We start from the raw sequence: 15,345 nt of genomic DNA on the forward strand, positions 1-15,345 counted from the left end.
CATAAAAGTACAGTGGGTTTTTTTTTTAAACAATCTTTTTCTCAGGATTAAGGATCTGGATAATATTTTGTTGATTTAGCGCAACATTTATGGAGATAGGGCATAGGGATTAATATCACCAATTTAGCTTCAGATTTGTTACATACAGTCCAAGGAGAAATAAGGCTTTTCTTCCTTTATGTCTTAATTTTCAGGCAGAGCTACAAACTGCACAAACCAACAGAAAGAGAGGAAGTTTTTTTGGCGGGCAGAGGGAGCATTTCAATGAGTCTGGCAGCCTATTGGCAGAAACAAGCAAACACAAGGATGAAACAGGCTCTGTTCTCAGGCCTCCTACTCATCGTCTTTCTGATGCACAGAGAGAGAAAGATATAGAAAACACACCCACCCTTGACCCTGGGGAAAGGAGCAAAGTGACTTGTGGCATCCCCCAACACTGCGAGTGTTGTGGACACTACATTCAAGAGCTACAGCTGGGGGCCATCAAGCTCCTTGACTTAAGGGACAATTCTGGTTGGGAGCGTCTGCATCTCCTGAGAGTGTTCCCAATGTCCCTGTTTCTGTTTTCTGTTCAACCTTTCCGTTCTGCAGGACCTTCTTCCCAGGCATATACACACCAACTACGTTGTGACCACACCTCTGGTTCCAGTTACCACCTAGGCTCTGCTCTGCGGCTCAAAAGGCAGCAGCTGCACTTCTCTGTTCCCCACGGCTTCTGTAGTGGTGGGAACCTCATGGATTCTGGGAGCCCCAAGTTCCACAGGGCTGACTACACCTCTCCTACTCCCGGGCTCTCTTCTGTCCCCTTCTGGTTTCCTGCAAAGCTAGCCTCGTGGGTACAGCAGGTGTGACTCATTCCCCAGTGAGCACCAGAAGCTCATTCCTGGCTCTCTGATCCCCCCAGCACGCTGGATGGAGTAGCCTGTGCATGCATGCGCCCACCCACGGCTGCTCTCCCACCCCCGCCTGTTGGGTTTTTCTTCAAGGTGCCCAACACCACCCAACATCTCAGAAAATGTGAATTGATAACTGACTTTTGTTTACTGCTGTATCTACAGCACCAAGAAGAATATCTGGCACAAAGCAGATGCTGAATTGAACTTGCTCTAGGGAACAGAAGTGGCAGCTTCCAACAGCCCAGTTAAGTATCGGATTAATTTTGCTCTTGGTTTGGTATGAGTTGCTTCTGAGGATAACACTGATACCAAATAGGTTTTAGGCCAGCTGTCCTGGCTCACCCCTGCAGCCCTGGCTCACCCCTGCAATCCTAGCACTCTGAGAGGCTGAGGCAGGTGAAGTGCTGAATTTAGAAGTTGGATACCAGACTGAGAAAGAGCAAGACCCCATCTCTACTGAAAATAGAAAAACTAGCCAGGGATTGTGGCGCACCTGTAGTCCCAGCTATTCAGGAGGCTGAGGCAAGAAGATTCCTTCAGGCCAAGACTTTGAGGTTGCTGTGAGCTATGATGCCATGGCACTCACCCAGAGTGACTGAGTGAGATTTTGTCTCAAAGAAAAATCCCTCCAAGCATGTTTTATTCCATTTTCTTTAATATGCTTTACATTTTTCTGTTGTAGAGAGTCTTTAATCTTACTATCTGTACATTACTCTGTGGACTCCTTTGAATGGGGTGAGGATGTCCCTTGTGACACCCTATCTTACAGTTTTTCCAGTCTTTACAGTCTTACATGCTGCTCTTTTAACCCTCATCGTTCCAGATTGAAGAGCTCTAATTTTAGTTCACCTCCGTCTGGCATGAACTATAGCCAGAGATTTCTCTGACTTTTCTCTCAGCTTTTTATTTTTTGTTGTTAAATCATAACTGTGTACATGAATGCATTCATGGGGTACAATGTGCTGATTTGATATACAATGTGGAATGCTGACATCAAACTGACTACGGTAACTACCACCTCCCTTATTTGTTGTGGTAAGACATTTATACTCTATTCTTAATAAACACAACTATAGCCTCTGACTTTTCTCAATTTCTGGAGACTAAGACTAGACAAAGCTTTTGTCTTCCAAAAGCAACTCTGATGGCATCATCTTCCCTTTCAGCCTTTGTTTGGGGATCATGACACCAGAGAACAATTTACAAGGACCGTCAGTAACTTTTCTAGACAATCATTGCAGCTAACTCAAAGTTCACTGACACGTAGTTTCCTTGGAGCTATTTTTTTAAATAGTATTATAATCTACTCGCTTGCAATGACATGGATCTGATATTATTCTTCCTGTTTACATATCCTGTGATGACTCTTGGAATGTATCCCGAGACATGATTAGTTCACTTTTATAGTTATGAAAGTGATATAATTAATAATTGAACGCTACTTTTAGGACTGCTCAATGCCAACTCCACTAGGAAACTTACTGTCTCAGTTTATCAAAGAATTGCTTATCTATAAAAGAGTGTCCAACTGCCAGCAGGGACATAAAACTAACAATGTCCCCAGGTTGCTATCCAGGCCACCTGTATTTCAATTTATTTTGGTTTGCTCAGTCCTGCACACGCATTGAGGTACTTCCACGTCTAGTGCATAAACCAGAAGAAAGGCAGAAAAAATAACTGAAGCAGAAACTTCAGCACCACAGGATATAGGAAGCACTTATGGACCCAGCCTGGATGTCTTCGTCATCTGTAAATTCAAGGAAATAATTCTTGGTTGTTTCCTTCCTCTGAGAGATACGGTAAGGCAAACTGCCAGGAAATCTAAACCCATGAACTGAAGAAGTTGTAAACTGTAAGCATCGCTTCATATTTTTCTAAAATATTTAAAATCTGGAAGTATCAAAGCAAGTTTGAAGTGGCATCTTTTTCTAAACGTACTTCGTTTCATTGCAAAGATGAAAAATGGGAACATGACGTATGCAATTAATCCAAAGTCAAAAGTGGCCGATGAAACTTCAAAGGAATTGGCAGGTTCAAATGTTAGGACTGCAACTATAACTGTGAATCTGAGATAGATTGGTATGATGGGGAGTTGTATACATTAAAGCTAACGGAAAATTCTAGCCAACATTTATTGACATTTTTGTGGAATTGACACTCTAAGAGTGATTTGGGTCATATTTAATCCCATAGTATATAATGACTAGCAAGTATACTAATGTTAATAAACCCTTTGAGATCTGTAGGAAAAATTACCCTTTAACCAGAACGTAGATAATATCAGTGCGGACCTGAGGAAGGTGTCACAATAATAAGAGTTATTGAAGAGCTCTAATTTTAGCTCATCTCTGAAACACTGAAAATATCCTGCATAATGAGGAAGCTTAATTTCAAAGGGAAGTAAGAACTTTACCCAGAACAAGCTATGTGTGAAAATGAACAAAGAGTAGAGATTTTACTTTTATTAAAAAAAAAAAAAATACAATAGCACATGACTGCTTTTATACAAAATGCCACTCCTAAATTTTTTTATTTTTTTATTTTTTGCAGTTTTTGGCTGGGATTGGGTTTGAACCCACCACCTCTGGCATATGGGGCCAGTGCCCTACTCCTTTGAGCCATAGGCACTACTTTGCCACTGCTAAATTTGAAGAAAGATATATAATAAGGTGTGTGTATCCTTGGAACTCTTCCTTGAATTTAGCTCTTCCGCCCATGCTTCTGAAATCTGAAATATTAAACTAACTATTCACTGTTTCATAAGAAAAAATATTTCATATTTAAAATTTGTAGGCCGGGGATCCACTGAAGAAATTAAGTCATTGCTAAATTTTGGTCATGGATAGACCTTAGACCTTTACACAGAGAAACTTTCTAAATAATCCAATTCATTTCCCTGTATGTATCAACACTTCTTAAGGTGTGAAGGATTTGTAATATGTGCAGAAATCATGTTTCATCAGTGAACCTCAGGCCAAAATGCTTCTCCTCTTCAGAGGAATATTTCTTCCCTGCTTTTCCCATCGTGACGTAGACATGGCTAACCACTTCAACGCTCCTACTCTTTTGAATGTTTATCCGTCCTCTTCCAACTGGAAATAAAATATAATTGTGCGTCACTGAGTCAAATATGTGAATTTCTAGAAAAAGAGTAGTTGCTAATTGGAGCTAATCAACTTCAGTGAGAAATGGAAAGCATCCCCTGAATGACCTCAAGGGAACAAAAGATCTCTCCAAGAGCTGTCTTTCTTTCATAAGGATTCCAATGGAATTCAGTGGGAATTCCCTGGGCTCACATTCTATAAGAGTAAAATAATGAAATTCTTTTCCTATTAAATAAGACCACAGTAATTTCAATGAGCAATGTTACTATTTACCCTGAAAAATAAAACGTGAAAGTAAGACTCCCACTCCTATGACTTTGTTGTTTCAAACCAAACATCAGAGAATTCGTTTATAATACATGTAGTATTATATATTGTTATAATACCTGTAGTATTATATATTATTTAGTAAGGACTTTATATCATACATTAAATTTTATTTTATACACACTTTACATTTAAAACATTTTCTAAATGTTCATCAAATAATAATATATACTAAATAATGTCAATAATAATTGTAATTCAATATTTTTCTAAGTTTCTAGTGTTCTGTCACTATTTTTCATGTGTTAAGACTCTAGTTTGTGGCTCGGCACCCATAGCTCAATGAGTAGGGCGCCAGCCACATACACCAAGGTTTGCAGGTTGAGCCTGGCCTGGGCCTGCTAAACAACAATGACAACTGGAACCAAAAAATAGCTGGGCACTGTGGCAGGTGCCTATAGTCCCAGCTACTTGCAAGGCTGAAGCAAGAGAATCGCTTAAGCCCAAGAGTTTGAGGTTGCTGTGAGCTGTGATGCCACAGCACTCTACTAAGGGCAACATAATGAGATTGTGTGTCAAAAAAAAAAAAAAGACTCTAAGTTAGTATAAATGACATTATTGTCTTAAGACCATAGTTATGTCATCAAGTATGAACTTGCAATAAGTTGAATTTCTTCCAGAAGATGAACTTAAAACTTGGCATTCTATTCTCTTTCTTTAAACATATCCCTTAACCAGTGATCTTCCTAAAATTTAAAAGGTATGTAATAGTAAATGTATATAATAGTAATCACTGCTGCCCCACTGGATTAAATTTACAAAAACATCTAAATCTATACATTAGTTCTTTCAAGCACAAGAACAAAAAGACTAAATGATACCTTCTAACTCTTAGTTCCTTCCCTTTATTACATTCCCACAATGTTGTTAGATGCAATGCATAAAAGGTTATATTTCTTGATAAGGAAAGGATAGAAGATATCTTCAAACATAAATTTAAAACTTCTACATCTCCATCCAGCTCTTATATTTATTGCAATGGCTGTATATTTTCAGGAAATGATTCCAGTATCCAGGACAACCAAGGATAATATTAATTTTGCCTGAAATCTGAGTCAACATGAAGAAAGAAGGCCTAGTCTGTCTGTACTTTTCTGAATGTCATCTAAGAGTCTCTGATGCAGAAGACCAGGACCATGACACAAGCCCATCTTGAGGTTTACAGAAGAGTTCATGGTTAAGGAGGTTTCTTGAATATCAGTGTGTTCAGATATGAGTCCTGTCATTTAGGACCTTGGGTTCTACTGACCACAATTTCTTGGGTTTGAAAGAAACTTGGCTGACATATTTTGTTTCAAACACACCATCAACAGCAGAAAGTGATCCTGGCCTTCTGAATAATACATATCAAATATAAATGTGGCCACCAAGATATGTGTATCGGCAGTGTTTTGATCAGCTGTAGCAACATTCTTGATTTGAAACTGTGAAGTCTAAGCAACAAATTCAAACACGCAAAAAATTTCACTTCAACTATCTACCTAAAAACTCACAGGTCAGAATAATAATGACAAATACAGACATACATACTGAGACATACAGACTCACAGACACACACTTCCAATCATGCTCTCTGCAAAAGCAGCTGCTCTAAACTCAGGAAGTGACCCAAACATTCGTACAACATTGCACTGTGGTAGGAGGAGACAGAAAATCCACAGAAAAATCATAAATAAATAAATGAAAGAGAATCATGAGGAACTTTAAAATGACTGATGAAACAAAATAAGCAAATGTGTTTAGGTGTCCATGAGGACACAGTCACCAGTGAGGCCACCGGCTCCAAGTAATGGTTGGAGACAAGCTGCGATTGGTCTCAGGTGCCTCTTGAGTTATAATGCTAATGTGTAGAGAGTATCTAGAATAGAGAAAAAAATGTCTATTTTCTTACTCAACAGTATCCAAAAAGTACCATCCTCAGTGTTGAACGTTAACATCAAATACCTAAAGCATTCAATTTTCAAAAGGAATGAGCCAGAACCTTGGGTAGGGACACTCTCTGACCTATTCAGTATCTATACTCAATAGCTAATTTAGTACCTTGCCAACAACGGACATTCAATAAATAATTGTTGAAAGAATAAATGAATCAATGATTAACATTAAATGCATTATAGTTAATTCATTAATAACATGAAAATGTGCATAGTTAAGTAGCCAATTCACCTGGAAATATTTGTCTTAATATAAAAAATGATTTGTCACAGTGGAATTGCTTTTGTCCCTCAAAGTAACATTTTCCATTTAAAACATTTTGTGCTTATTTTCGCACTGAGGACTTTGATTCCACCCTATTGTACAATTCTAAAAACGTTACAAACTCTTCTAAGTGGACTCACATGTGACATCCACCCATCAAAAATTACCTTTGTTACAAAAGTATTCCACTTCTTCACAGCTTAGATTTTCAGGCCCAAATTCGGTGGAGAAGCTTTCCTCCAGGGGAAAGTCTCCTTTCGAAATGATGTCTGCTTCTTCAGAGGGACACTCTTCTTCCTCATCTTCGATGGCGTCTTCAAGAGGCCCTTGAAAAAGAAAAAAGGACACTGTACCAAACACATCCAAGGAAGAGAACGAAATAAATCCTTAAAGTCCTTCAGATTACGGTGGTGAGGAAAATGCACTCCAAGTAGCACCACCCAGGGAACTCGCGCGAGCTAATGGCACCTCCATGTTCACAAGAAGCACTGACCTCCTATGATGAGAAGTTCAAGGAAACCACGGTCTGAAGTGACCGCATATAAACTGACCTGCATCCCCAATCCTTCCCCCACCCCCACCCCAAAACCTTAAACTTATTTTTTTTTTTCTCTCCTGAAGAGCAAAACTGTGCCCTGTATGTTCATTTGTTCGAATTAACTGCCTGGTAAAGAATACAAGTCTCTTTTACACTGTTGTACGATTTTACCTGAGATTTTAATAAAGATTTAAAGTAATTGAATGCATTTTAATTGAACTGAGATTTTAATAAAGTCTATACTTTTAAAAATCCATCTTAAGAGTGGATTCTGAGAAAAGATTTCATTATATGTGTTTGAGGCTTGAAGAAAAATTACATATTTCTCTTCCCGATGAAAGCATAACCCTATTCATAATTAATTGAATTTTTTTCTGAAATGAAAAGTGGTTTTCTAATGAAAAAATGTAATTTGTATTTATGTGATACTTTTTCGGTAATAAAAATACAACTCCCTCAGAGAGAATGAGAGAGAGGTGCACTACATTAATGGACCTATTTTATTGAAAGGGAAGGGAGGGCTGGAGTTGTTCAGACCGATCTGAAGTGGACTACGTGGGAATACCACTGGGCTGATTGTGAATTTCTGACTCACTCTAAAGAATCAAAGTCTCCAATCCCTTTGACTAGGTAGAAGCCCGCATTTGCTCCTAAAGAATTACAGTGGCATTTTATCCAAAGAACACCATTAGGGTAATTTGTACTAATTGTCACTGGTGGTGGTAGTCTTACTGGACGAGCTCAATACTTAAAGGTTTAGGCAGCCTCTGTCTCTCTTACCTTTTAGAAATGTGCTAGGAAATGTGGGGGGCCTAAGGAGAAATATTAAAAATAATTTAAAATAGTGCATTTCTTACAATTTATACCTATACATACACGTATACACAGAGAGAGAGAGAGAGAAATAAATAGGAGAACAGACACATGGCTTACTGGAGAATGTGTTTTCTCAAAAAGCAAGTTTTTAAAGGGCTGAATTTATCTGACATATTTGCATGAATAAAATTAGTTTGCATGGGATTAAATTAGGGACATCCAATGACAGAATTCCTTACAGAATCTCTTTGCTTTCTCAAAAATGTGTCGTTCCAACATACAGTCAAAAAGACAAATGTTAATAGGGATGCCTTATTGCCAAACCCTCTGATCGTACTGTGTTCTATTATCCTGTCCTTAGAGGCAAGGTAGAGAGTTAAAAAAAAAGGGGGGGTTCTGTTTTCTGCACAAACCACATTCAAAAGTCATGGATCTTATATTAGATTTTACCTCTTATTAACAACTTAAGTTTAAAATTTGTAATCTTTCACAATTTTGATGCCACAAAACAGAGCATGCGAATAATATGTCAATTAGTAATAATGTTAAAAATTGTCATTTTTAACATATTTGTCTGATAATCTCAGGAAACAAGGCTAATTGTTAGTGGTTAAGTCCAATAAGAAATATAATACAATATTTTCCTCATTTTCAATTTTTACAAATACTCAATACAAGTTTGAGCAAAGAAAATACGTGAAGCTATGTCATTTGTGTTTCACGTAGGAGTTTCAATGCACTTTCTGACATGACCTTTAAAATAACTCAGTGATGTAGGTATGGAAATTATTAGTATTTTTATTTTGTAGATCTCAGTAGTAGAGCTTAGGAGGTTAGTTAACTACAATAAGGTTATAGGTTTAATAGGTGAAAAAGTTGATGTGAAAAACTCAAATGTTTGAAATATCTTTTATTAATGTCACATACTCCTGGGCAACCCATTTTTAGAAGCTATAAATACATTCCTCCAAAAGTAAAACTATAATATAAGTCATTACCTTAGAAAATGGTTTACTCAGATTAACAAGATTATTTATTTATAGGGGCTTAAAAATTGAATCCTTAAAAACTGACTTTCTTTTTTCCTGCTCCTCTCAAATTACTTAAAGTCAACTAAAATATCAGAAGGATTTTTTTGTAGGTTAACCAAAAATAAAGTAATTAATTCCTAATACTCTTATTTCCATAATTTACATCCATAGCAAATCAAACTATAAAGTATTCACTTTAATATCAGTTATAATAATAATATGTATTCTTCTGAATTATACACTTTTTATAACATATATCCTGAGTTTTGCTAAAAAATAAAGCTCAGTTGTAAATATTTTATGTTGTTCATACATAAAATATGAAAAATATAAAAAGTGAAGTTCTTTTATATCAAGATGCTCTGAAATTATAAAGGCTAATACTGTATAGAATAAAGAGAATATATGTATATTACTATATGAAATCAACAGTCTTACAAATGTTTTCCTTTCAAACATGAAATTCTGAGCATGGAAGCTAACATCAACATTTTAGAAGAGGATTTATAAAGGATAAGATGTAATTGAATAATTATTTAAAACACTCTATGACTTACACTAACTCCACTAGTATGATATAAAATTCAAATGAATAGTTGAATTGGAAATTACACAGACAAACTCATGTGAAATTTTAAAAAGCGCTGGCATATGCCTCTAGCCAAACTATGCTATGCTAACTATATATATACACACACACATATATACATATTTATGTACTTACACATATATACACAGACATATGTATATATGTGTGTGCTCTATATAAACATTTTATTTGTCAAAGTTTGTAATAAGATCTGAATTGATAGTATATTGTATTTTCCAAGGCTTCTCTTATTTTATGCGTTGCTTGTCACTTTGCAATTCCAAGCATGTCATTGAGAAGCACCTATTTACAAAAATAAACTACAAAAATTCAGGTAAAAAGTAAAAAAATTGTCAGCTCCTTTGTCCAAAATACACAAGGCCTCATTGTCAATATCTAGACCAGGCCACGGGAGAGTGATTTAATGATGAATTTGTATTTCTCCCAAAGCAAGTGTCAGATTTATACAATCTACTCTACTTTAAAATGTGGAATTACTAACCATTCCCTTAGCCAGACCACCAAATCAGGCTCTGGGAAAAAGATTTCTCTTAAAATGCATAGTATTTATGGCTGAAGATCAGATCTCACTCCACTCTCTCTATTGCATGTCTCTTTAACAGGAAAGCCTCACAGATAATAGGTGGCCATAAACTAACATTTTAAAAGGGTAAGAGACACTTGAAGTTCAAGTACAATTAATAGCATCAATGAAGGAGGGAATGACGGAACCTCCTGTGTATGGATTAGTGGGCACAGAAGTCCACTTCAGAAAAATCACCACACATAATTTGACACAAATAATAATATCTCCTCCGAAAAACTCACGACTGAGCTCCCTGTGCCCTCATGGAGAAAATTACTTCTGATTGAGGCCACTTGGCAGGCAAGTGTGAGGAAATCTGAATTTCAGCTCTTCAATTGCTTCTGATTTACAGATATTCAAACATACTCACCAGAATTAATGGTCTCCATGTTTATAAATATAAATATTTACCTCATTTAAAAATGCTAAGCATTAATGGTACCTCAGACAGCCATGAAGACACTGGTGCGATATGTCAGGCCCATGATGCTGTTAATTGCCTCTCGTAACAAATGAGTAGGCATCCTTTCATATTTTATACTGGATAGATAAGGCAGAGGACTAGGAAATTCAGGTGGGTGCAAAGTGTACTTCCCTTTCAAGAGAAGAGAGACAATCGGGTACTCAGGACCCACTCCAATTGGCCCTAGGTATCTCTGTCCTGGGGGAAAAGAAGCTGATAAAACATAAAAAGGGTTGTGAGGATTCACCACACCCTACGACACTGCTGGACAGCCCAATGTACAATGAAGCTTTTCATGTAGCCAGCACCAACAGCGGCAGGTGGGGCCTCAGATGCGAATATCGGGGCACCTTTCATTTGGTGGTGGTTCCAATGAACTTGAATTGGTAAAGGACCAATGGACGTTGGGGGTTAAGGAGTTCTGCCCCGTGCACTAGTATAGTAATCAGTGAATGAAGTGATTGACACGGGTTTACATGGTTACGAGGCAGGGAGAGGAACCCTTACTCTCCCGGTTTAATGAATTTATGAACAAAATTGTTGCTGTAATTTCAGAGAATCAAAGAAATTCCTGAAATGCATCCATAGCCACTGTAAGAGCTAGAAGGCGACAGAGAGTAGTTGAGGGAAAATACAAAAGAAGGAAAGAAGATGAGATTAAGCAGCACAAGGAGGAAATACAAGAAATGACACACCCAACACAGTAAATGTTAGATCAAACACGTGCCTTTCAGTACACGTTGTCTTGATAATAACTTTCTGTGTTGGCAGCCAACTATAAACAGAAGAGCCCTCACCTAAGCGTCAGATTGTCTTCGTTCAGAGAAATTCAAGTGCTTCAGAAAAAGAGGCATCCAAGAAAGAAATTAAATTCCGCAAAATTAATATACATTGTCACGTATGAACCGGGAAAAGAAATTTGCCAACTACTAGGGTGCTGGTGCAATATTCCCCCACCGAGGGGAAATTCTCTTAAACAGTGATTGGCTTTAACTTACTACACATTAACTTAGTTTGGTATTGCATGCCTTTTTATTAAAACAAGACACTCTGCCATAACAGAACTATAGAGAGCATTCAATCTCCCCTCCATGCATTAATATTCTAAGCATTCTAGAAGCTGCACAAGACTAGCCACCTAGCAAAATGAGATTGTTTCAGAATACTGGGCAGCCTTGATTGCAACTGACAGGTGGGAAGAAAGGCACATTAAAATATTATCATTCCCAATAATTACAATAATCCATCACAGTGTGCTCAGAAATTATGCTAGGTGGGTTTCCTCTAAAAATACAAATATTTCCAAACCTTTTTATTCGAATGCTTTCCGATTTATGGCATTTTGGATCACTTTTATATCAGACAGCATTATTGAAAAATAAAAACTAAGACTTTCAGCATAAACTTTGTATCATTTTGCTTGTGTATGGAGCAAATACTATAGCCCCATGGGATACATTTATGAAAATCGTAATGAATTAATCAGAATGGAAATGGTGTTGCTCTCCCCAAGTTGCCAGCTCCTGTTTTGTGCTCTTTTAAGGTCTTTTGAAAAGGATCCACTCAGACAAAGGAATGGGAAGGCAAATGAAGCCCTCTAATGTATATAAAACAATAAAACCTCCAAATCTCACAATCGAGGAACCCATATTTATAGATATATACACAACCATGCTTACATTATTACAGTATAATTGAACCACAACTGTCAGATGATGCTGCCTCCCAAAATGCAAATATAAAAATATAAATTAAGGATAAACAAATTCTGGATCCTGTAAATACTCAGATCTATCAATACTCTCTATAAATACATGCTCCTTCAGTGGATAGGCAAAAGGGGTTAAAATAGAACTTCTCATTCAAAGCTTATGTTACAATTTCTATATGTGATGGACGTAAAGCAGGAGATTGATAGTTAAACTGGATGTCTTCCTGCCTAATATTCTGCATTCCTGCCTCGGGTCTTGGCTAAATTTAGGATAACATTTATGAAATACAAACTATAAAGCCCTATGTTCTCTACATACATGCCCCATTTGTTCAGTTAGAAGTAGAAAAAAAAAAACCTCTCAATTAAAAAGCTGTATCCGTATCCCCCCCAAAAATGTTCCCTTCTTCATTATGGAGTAAGCTCATTTCTAGTTTAAAGCACTAACATGTTTTTCCTAATTTCACCTGGGGTGTATTTAGTCGCTGTCAGGAGTTCCTCTGAGAGTTTTCGGCTGCGGCACACACACTTTCTCAGGAACCATTCCCCCCTGGGCACACCTCAAAATGCTTCTCTCTCGGCTCCTATTACATTTGTCTCAGCATCTCCCACAGAGCCATTTAATGAGAAGGGGCAGAGAAGAAGGATGCTCTTTGGACAGTGCAAATCCGTACTAACTCATGTAATTGAGCTTAACAGCAAGAATAAAATCTTGTTTCTGTAGTCTAAAAAAATTAGTATTTTAAACGACTAAGTTCTTCCTGCAGTCACTCACTTTTAACAATAGCTGCATCAGGGGATCTAGCAGGAAGGAAACATTTTTATTAATTTTTCTCTTATCTGCCAGAAGAATGTTGATTTTTTTTCATTTACATTTGTTGCCTGCAGGTAGCAGACTAGAGAATCATCGAGTAGAAATTCTTCTTTTTGATTAATTTCTTTCCATGTGTTATGTTATTTCTTATATATAATTGATTTGGGGCTTTTGCTCATAGCTGTCCCTCTTTTTTATATCTGTACCAACTGCTGTCCTTCAATCAAGAAAGTTGAAGGAAATTACCTGAATTTCGTTAACTTTATTAAAAACGTGATCTGTGAATATTTAAATTGAGTTTTGAAATGTTAATGCAAAAAAGAAGATATTAGAGAATTTTTAATGGAAGGTTCAATCTGACCATACACCATTGTAGAATGAAGGAGATGGTGTCAGGCCTTATTCAAATTGTTTCTTTGGGGGGGGGGGAATATATTCTTTCTTTAATCTTATTAGTAAAAAAAGGAGTAATATTCTTTGCTACAAACTCTTTGGCCATTTTTATAAATGACAGCATTCACAGTTTTTGTATATAAACATGAAAACCATTTCATTCATTTGCATGTTTTTCTGTGAAATGGCTTGCTTTTGGAACCTTCACGTTAACTGAAGGACATTAACAGGAAAGTAACAATTTTGCTTAGAATTTAAGCAAACCTTAAAAGCAGCAACTAATCTTACATAGTAGATTAAACTCTGATATCACAGGAAAAATAAAGTCAGGGGAAGAAATACAGACAAATTTGAACTAGAATCTCTAATGACTAATTTACTCTCAGGAAGTAACTCAGGCATTGAGAAAATTCAGTTCATTAGTGAATGCCTTGTGCATTGACCCAGGAACTTAGTGACAGAGATGGCATTGAAATTCAAATATTTTGTAATCAGGTCTCAGTCCAGAGCCCCATAAAGCTATCTGAGTTTACTGAAGATGGTAACCCTATCAAGAAAAGATATGAAAGTATGTTCTTTACTAAAAGGATATATTTTTATATGATTATAATTCATTTCCATAATAAAAAAGGAAATCTGGAAATCTGTACAAACGATGAAAGACATTGTATATTAGCTCTCTTTTTGAGATTTTCATGTATTTATTTATTCATTCCTTCATTCTTTGTTCAGTTAACAATTATTTATCAGGGTGCTTAAAAGTAGCAGGCACTGTGGTGGGCACCAAGATAACAGCAATATACAATGCAGTATATGCAGTAACCTCAGGCCAAAGGCAACGAATAATCCAGCTAAGAAGACAAACTTTATGTTCACAAGGTATGTGATTGATCAAAACAAACAAAAACTCTGTTTTAACATGGATGAAGGGCAGAAAAGTCTTCCCATATGCATTTTTTTTTATTTCCTCTGTTATAATTCTAGCTTACCCACATTTGCAAACAGAAGCACCACCTATGAGACTTTGCATTTAGCCCTGGCACTTAACATTCACTCAAATAAGAATTTTTCAGTTGAATTTAATTGTAATGAAGCTGGAGATCAAATCAAGGACAGACAATACTGGCCAATTTTGTTTTTAATTCTAGACACATAGTTCTAAATTATTTGTTTATTCCACTCGACAATGTAAAAATCCAGGGTCCTTTCCTAGTTATTCAAAACTCTCTTAGCCTGCTAGAAGACTGCTTAAAGATATTGGATCAGACAAGCAGGATTTTTTTTTCCTCCAAAATAAGCACTGCTATCAAAACAAAAACATTCAGAATATGAAGGCAGGGCATTGGATTTTTAAAAGCACTTATGAGTAAGAAAAGAACAGATTTTAAGCTTTCCATAGAACATTTTATAGATAAAATGTGGCTGATAAATATTTATTAAACAAATTAATCAAAATATATAACTTTATAGACTTCTACAAGAAAACGTGTGTGTATTTTCTTAACAATTTTCGAAAACTCCATCAAAATATAGCTCCTATTTTATATAACAAACTAAATTCTGAAAAACCACTAAACATATTTATAGGGAAAAGCCAGTTGATAATACCCTATATGGTTACAGAACGACGTTAAACACGTGCAAGTAAAGAGAAGTGATTTTTGAAAGTTATTTTTAGAACATGTAAAAGAATAGAAAAAATGGGGCAAATCATCTTTTAACTCGAGAAACTCCAGAATGAATTTTTATTTCTTTCTCTGCCTAGAACAAGTCAAAGACAATTCACAAGTTAATTTTTTTTAAATCAACAACAGAAACAGTAGACAATGAATATTAAACAAGTGGCTTTGGTAACCAACTTTTTAAAACAGTCTTATA

The 15,345-nt window shown here is 36.3% G+C and overlaps 1 protein-coding gene across 2 annotated transcripts in view; it reads right to left on the reverse strand.

Moving 5' to 3' along the window:
* ZFPM2 (zinc finger protein, FOG family member 2) overlaps positions 1-15,345 on the reverse strand; it is a 446,479-nt gene that overhangs the window by 346,634 nt on the left and 84,500 nt on the right. Inside the window, exons 1-2 of one of the 2 annotated variants that reach the window (XM_003782416.1) lie at positions 7,047-7,083; positions 6,694-6,852 (exon numbers count right to left, since the gene is read on the reverse strand). In XM_003782416.1, the coding sequence (XP_003782464.2) occupies positions 6,694-6,852; positions 7,047-7,083 (196 nt within the window). Of the gene's footprint in view, positions 1-6,693; positions 6,853-7,046; positions 7,084-15,345 lie in introns of those variants that run through there. The other variant, XM_023517990.1, reaches the window with a different exon arrangement.

The sequence above is a fragment of the Otolemur garnettii genome, unplaced genomic scaffold, assembly GCF_000181295.1.
Source record: "Otolemur garnettii isolate 467f Iridium unplaced genomic scaffold, OtoGar3 scaffold00004, whole genome shotgun sequence".
NCBI lineage: Eukaryota > Metazoa > Chordata > Mammalia > Primates > Galagidae > Otolemur > Otolemur garnettii.